The sequence below is a fragment of the Lolium rigidum genome, chromosome 3 (assembly GCF_022539505.1).
Source record: "Lolium rigidum isolate FL_2022 chromosome 3, APGP_CSIRO_Lrig_0.1, whole genome shotgun sequence".
Lineage (NCBI taxonomy): Eukaryota > Viridiplantae > Streptophyta > Magnoliopsida > Poales > Poaceae > Lolium > Lolium rigidum.
Genome location: NC_061510.1, coordinates 347,242 through 354,450, shown reverse-complemented (window position 1 = coordinate 354,450; position 7,209 = coordinate 347,242). Strand labels below are relative to the sequence as shown.

Below are 7,209 nucleotides of genomic sequence, written 5' to 3'. Positions count from 1 at the left end.
TGTCATTAAGTTTTTTAGTTTTACGTGTTATGATACGGTATCATATTATGATACCACTCTCATCTATCACCTCATTAATTGGTGAGCCACATCAGTTTTCTGTCAACATTGTATGTATGATACTACTTATGATACTTCCATTGTAGCTAGTCTAAGCCTTCGCTGTCGCCTTCAGCTGATTATTGAATACTTTGACCGGCTGAGTTTTCTTACTTCGTATTAAAGTAGTAATTTTAGTGACCCTCAACTTCGAATACGTGGCCTCTGCATAACATGCGCACATCCCAACGTTAAGAAAAAACAAAGACAAGACCATGTGGTTTCACAGAAAGGAAAACAACATTTACTGTGGTGAGGCCGATCCGAAGACAAGAGTCCCAGCAAGACTAGCAACGACGTTACTGCACTGACAAATGAAAATAAACGACCATGGAACGCGCGTACAAGAGGTTGGCGCCGGCCAGAGCACCGGTTGGTGTTACTCCATTCAGCCACGGCACCGGAACCTGCTCTGGCATCCCCGGTTGGTGTACGACCCTCCGCGCGCCGGGCACGACCCGAGGCAGGCCTGCCTGTTGCGGTTGAGGGACCCCGGGCTGATGCTGGCGAGGACGCGGCGGTGCACCTCCATATCAGCGGTGAACTCCAGGGCAACGCCGTCCTCCAGCTTCGACGACGATGACGACGGTGGGGGCGACATCAGCTCCCGCACGGCCGCGTCGATACTATATGCCGCCTTCATGTCGGCGGTGGCAGGGTCGACGAGCGCAAGCGCGACGCCGAGGAGCATCAGAAGAGAGATGCACGCCTTCCTGCCCATTCTGTGTCACTCTGGATCGGTACGTATTTGTGTTTCGCAATGTCTTACGACTGGAGTAGAGCTTCGGGAGCTCGGAGCAGCATTTTATAAACGGTGATGTGGCTATACTTTGGTACTGGCCAGTTCTCAGTACCACATTTGGATTTGGTTGGTTATACGGTACCTGTCTTTGTTTGATGGCCTCTCCAAGTGTTGCTCTAAATTTGTGGTGAGACAACGAATAATTAGAAAGGAAAGCAGACTAGCATTGGTTGTTGCGGGACAGTTGGGACAAAGAGATGGCTGTAACTGGAACTTGAAAGAAACTCAATCATTCCAAACGAACCCTGACACTTGAACGATCACTATTTATATTTCATGATAACTTGGTCATGAATGCAGACTGAAAACCATAACAATGGTGACGCTTCAGCAGCTTCTGGCCACGGCCAAGGAGCCGGTACGTGTGGCCTTCACATAATGCTCGAGGTCGCGGTAGGATCGACCTGTATTTCTCTGTACACCGGCGACGCTAAGCGATCTTCCTCGCCACGATAAGAGGAGACATTGAGTAACAAAAAAAAAATCCTGTGTAAAAAAAAGAGTGACAAAAATCCAGTATATGCCTTTCTACAAAAAAAAAAATCCAATATATGGCAGGTGGTCCCAACTAGATTTATGATACTGAACCTGTGTTGGTCCTGCAGAGTTTTCAGCGTCAACATCTCCAACATCAGGAATCGGTGCATTAAGAAGTGCATCAGTATGATGACTATTCGTAAAAGCCGTGGGTTCACATGGCCTAGTGTTTATTGGTGTGACTCGATCTTCTACGATTATGTTTACTTTTGTCTAAAATGGAAAGTTTAATTTGTTCTAACACATCACTGCTAATATATAGTTTTGACAATGGCTTTCACATGTTCATAAAATTCCAATATGCTTTTTAGATTGTTATACTTCAAAATTAAATTTGTAAGTCTTGCACTGTACAATTGCTTGTTGAGCTTGTTTTAGTGAATAGTGCGCAAAACCAACTTCAAACTGAAAACATGAACTAGGAACCGAAAGTATAGACTCAGGTTCAGTGTGAATGAAATTTCTAGTCTTACATAAATTTATCATTGATCTTACTATATACAAGATAACCTTGAGCTATTCATTAGTCACAGGCGGAGAATTTGAGACATTAAAAATTTCATGATATTTGAAAGGCACATCATGCATGTTTCTTTCGACGATGTTATCATTTCATTGAGTTGGCGTTTCTTTTCTCAGTGCCGACGACAACAATTGAAAAAATGAATATTCGACGATAAAGATCATCAAGACGGAATTACACATCGAGCGAGAGATATTCAGAAGTCTTGATCTGTAGAATTACGGAAGACTTTCAAAAGAATGTAAAACTTTATAGGTTCTACTTATAATTAAATATGTTTTTATGTTTGTTGTTCTAAATGATTATGTTAGAATCAAATATATCGGAGGATTATTTTAATCTTCGCATTATTTATTTTATAAAAGCTCATCTTACCGGAGGTGACGTTTTGGCTCATAGGAGCAAATGCTCCCATTATACAAAATAATTAAAAAACAATTTTAAAAATGTCAAAAAAATTCGACATAATTTTTTTGGTGTACATCGTGACATTCTTTGTTAGTGCACAAGTTTTCATGGAGAATCAATATTTTATGTGGCGTGTACAAAAAAGACAAAAAAATATCCTGTACGTGGTCATGTTATAGCATCAAAACTTGTCTTTTTTACAGGAGCCACAATTTTTTTTAGTTTCTTTTGAAAACTTGTGCACGAACATAAAATGTGTAGATGTACATGAAAAATTTTACTTTAGAATTTTTTGACACTTTGAAATGTAGATTCACATAGTGGGAGCAAATGCTCCTATGAGCCAAAGTGAATATCCCCATCTTACCTTAGATTATTTTTATCCTTCGCTACTGGTGGTTTGGCTAGGACCACCAACTTATAAACAGAGGCAAAGTTCAGTTTCTGGTTGGGCAGTGCAGGCCCACTTTATTGGTGCAACTTTTGGTTTAAACTGATGCAACATTCACTAACGAACTTTGGCTGCAAATGATGGGGCAGACACACGCTGTTGACTGCTTTTTTCCCAACTGGTTTTAGGCAGCCAAATGAACTGTTTTTTCCACCAGTGTAAAGATCGTCACGTGCGTTACCCAATATGTTGGTTAGCGGCTGCACCGGTTATCACCAAAAGGCATCGTGTTAGTACGAGTGTTGTACTAACTGGCTTGCTCCCTACTAATCACAATAAGATGATACGCATATTCGAGCGCTTTTGTTAACTTCTTACTCCCTCATGTCTATATTATGTTACACGTAATTTTTCATAAAAGTTAAACTTTGATCAAGTATATAGATATTAATACGAAGATCTACTACACGAAATGCATATGAAATAAATGTTATGACAATTTAAAAAATAGTAATTTTGCATTGTATATATTCATAATTTTGTCTATATATATGATTAAATTTTAGAAAAAACTTTGATCAAACTTTATATTCATAGTAGCGGGAGAATATTGCTACTGGGTGCAATCGTCTGCTAACGGTTACTCAGGACTTCTTTTTCCAGGCTACTGGGTGGTGGCACACTAGTAGACTCCGAGATGTTTAAGATGATTTTTCATGTTTAAATGGTTGATACTTGTCTCAACCTTACCTTTTATGTGATGTAAGACTGCTATACTACTGCTGAACTTCGCTTTATTAATAAAGGTCGTATGCATCGTTTCGATTGCCCCTTTTCAAAAAAAAATATACAACCTACTTTAGATAGGAGGGGGTACTTTATTGTTGGTTGTCTGAATGTTTTAAGAATCTCATACACACGTGATTTAAAGCTCATTTTTTAATCCGCACAAAGAAAACTAAGGTTCAAACGTACCGTACCAAGCTTAATAATGAGAGTGAATTTTGTACACGCGCTTAGTGTAAGTGTGTTATGGATCGTCGATTTATTTTTCGAGACCGTCTTGGTAGATGGAAAGATTCATTCCTCTCTTCTAGTTGTATCCGAATCTCAAAGCAAAATTAGACGGCGGTCGATGCACCTATGCTCATGCATGTAAGACAAAAACATTCCCCCTTAATAATAGCATAGTAAAATAGACAAAGATTAACCTACTTCGAATTGGGGGCATTCCTTAGAGGACGTTCGGTATACAGATTGATTAGGGCCATCGGCGTAGGTTGCCGTTTTTGGAGGGTGTCTCTGTCCAGCGCCGTCCCTGAACCGGCCAACTCTGCACTTTTTCAATTTATTTTTATTTTTTAACCATGTTTCTAAGTAAGCTACTAAAGTTTAAAACACTTGAATAAATAGTTTAACACACACAAAATAGTTTTACAATAAGAAAAATTGAAATAAATAAATAATTCATACAATTTTTTTAAAATCATTTGAAAGATCATTTTGTAGTTGCACATGGGTGCATGTGTCACGGATTTGCGCATGCATGGTGAGAAAATCAGGAAAATCGGCACGCACCTGATGATCAAGCTCAAGAAGAGAACTTTGGTTATCATACGGTGGTCATCAATAGTTGGATTCTTGCGCTCACTCTCGATTATCATGTTGTGCAAGATCTCGCAAGCATCCATCACCTCTCACATCTACTCTTGACCAAGTAAGAGCAGGATACCCGAAAATAGAAAATCAAGCCTGTAGCACACTAAATGTCCGCTCCACATCCTTACTCCCCAGCCGTGAAGAAAAGTGGCACTTCTTCTGATCTAGAGGCTCACAATTGTTTTCACAAATATCGACCATCTTGGAAAGATGACATCCGCTAGTTAGTACCCTTTGGTATATTTGAAAGTGCATGGAGCGCACATGTATGGTTTTGGTAATTGATGACAATCCCAAACTAATGTTTACATTAAGTTATATTTATAGGAGTTGTCCATAGGCAATGCTTGAATCATATGTTGACTTCAAGATTGCAATATGAAGAAATTGATGAAGAGTATCAAGTGTCAAGTATGTCTTGAAGATGAAGATGAAGTGAGCCCTCAAAGTTAACTTCAAGACATCAACATGATGAAAAATGAAGAAATGAAGTGCAAGTTCAAGATGAGCCAACTTGAAGTGATCATATGCTTGAAACTTGCCATTCATATGGTGATCATGGATATGTGAAGATGCGCCGAAAAAGAAGATCTCCCATAGTGGAGTATTGGGGAGCAATTCGCAAGACTTCATCAAGCAAGCACAATCAAGAAAGACGTTCCATCTTGTTGCAGTCAAGACCGTCATCATCGAGCTCAAGTGGAATGCACAAAGGTTAAGGTTTTCTCTTGAAAGGGATTATTTCTTACCGGTCTCATGATTTAGTTGGGAGACCGTTTCATAGGATAGTGACCGTACTATCAAGAGGGCTGATGACCCACAAGTATAGGGGATCGCAACAGTCTTCGAGGGAAGTAAAACCCAATTTATTGATTCGACACAAGGGGAGCCAAAAAATATTTGTAAGCCTTAACAGCGGAGTTGTCAATTCAGCTGCACCTGGAAACAGACTTGCTCGCAATAGTTTATCAGTAGCAACAGTTTTATAGCAATAGCAGTAGTGAAATATGAGCAGCAGTGTAAATAAGACAGCAGTAGTGATTGTAGTAAACAGCAGGATTAAAATATTGTAGGCATAGGGATGGATGAACGGCGCTGCATGGATAAGAGAACTCATGTAATAATCAAGGCAAGGCATTTGCAAATAATAATAAAACAGTATCCAAGTACTAAATAACCATAGGCATGTGTTCCGTATATAGTCGTATGTGCTCGCAATGAGAAACTTGCACAACATCTATTGTCCTACAAGCCGGTGGCAGCCGGGCCTCTAGGGAAACTACTGGTAATTAAGGTACTCCTTTTAATAGAGTACCGGAGCAAAGCATTAACACTCCGTGAACACATGTGATCCTCATATCACAGCCTTCCCCTCCGGTTGTCCCAATTTATGTCACTTTGGGGCCTCGGGTTCCGGACAGCAATATGTGTATACAACTTGCAGGTAAGATCATAAAACAATGAATATCATCATGAATCAATAACATGTTCAAATCTGAAATCATGGCACTCGGGCCCTAGTGACAAGCATTAAGCATAACAAGTTACAACAATATCATAAAAGTACCAACTACGGATACTAGGCACTATGCCCTAACAATCTTATGCTATTACATGAACAATCCCATCCAATCCCTACCATCCCCTTCAGCCTACAACGGGGGATTTACTCACACATGGATGGGGAAAGCATGGATGGTCGATGGAGAGGCGTCGGTGGTGATGATGGCGATGGTCTCCTCCAATTCCCCGTCCCGGCAGGGTGCCAGAACGGAGTTTCTGATCCCGAGATTGAGTTTCGCGATGGCGGCGGAGTTCTGGATGTCTTCTGGCAAATTGGTCGAACCCCCGTGCGTTTTTAGGTCAAGGGCTTTAAGTAGTCCAGAGGGGAGCGTCGGGGGCTGGCCGAGGCGGCGTCACCATAGGGCGGCGCGGCCCAGGGGCCCACCGCGCCGCCACATGGTGTGCGCGCCTCGTGGCCCCCCTCCGTCTCGTCTTCTGGCTCCGTAAGTCTTCTGTGAAAATAGGTCCATTGCAATTATTTCCGGGGATTTTCCCGAAAGTTGATTTTCTGCACACAAATAAGACACCAGGGCAATTCTGCTGAAAACAACGTTAATCCGTATTAATTGTATCCAAAGTACACAAATTAGAGGCAAAACAATAGCAAAAGTGTTCGGGAAAGTGGATACGTTTTGGACGTATCAACTCCCCCCAAGCTTAACTTATTGCTTGTCCTCAAGCAATCTATTATATACTAAAAGCATAATACGGAAGTCTAAAATAGAGACACCACATTAGTCCACATCATCCTAATTATTTTAGTGGTTAGATCTAAAATATATGGCTAGGATTTAAAGTTTTTCGTAACAGTATAGACACATAATATTTTGGACAAACCAAATCTATCATGTTAGTAACCCACCAACACGTTACAAACCAGACCAACCAGACCCCACCGAATTAGCCTCCATAAAAAAATGTACCGAACCGGCCGCAAACAAAACAGTCTCTATCCTTAAAAAACATGCTCCCGTTCCATACATAAGGAGATTTACTCCACCACATTTGAGTTTGAGATTTGAGAATAAGGATAGAGAGAGAGAAGATACGTATTGCTGCAGATTCCGGACCTCTATATACTAAAAGCAAAATACGGATGTTTTAAATAAAAAAAATATGTTAATCCACATCATCATAATTATTTCTGATAGTTAAATCTTAAATTTGTGGCTAGAATTTTCACTGACAACCGTAATATTTACGTAACAAATATGTATGATGTGTTCC

General features: G+C 40.5%; 1 protein-coding gene across 1 annotated transcript; it reads right to left on the bottom strand.

Moving 5' to 3' along the window:
• Window positions 1–487: 487 nt before the first annotated feature.
• On the bottom strand, window positions 488–6,961 carry LOC124702869. Its single transcript, XM_047235041.1, has 2 exons — window positions 6,947–6,961; window positions 488–808 (listed from the first exon to the last, which is right to left on the bottom strand). The coding sequence occupies exons 1-2, from the start codon at window positions 6,959–6,961 to the stop codon at window positions 488–490; spliced, it is 336 nt and encodes a 111-aa protein (XP_047090997.1).
• Window positions 6,962–7,209: the final 248 nt, after the last annotated feature.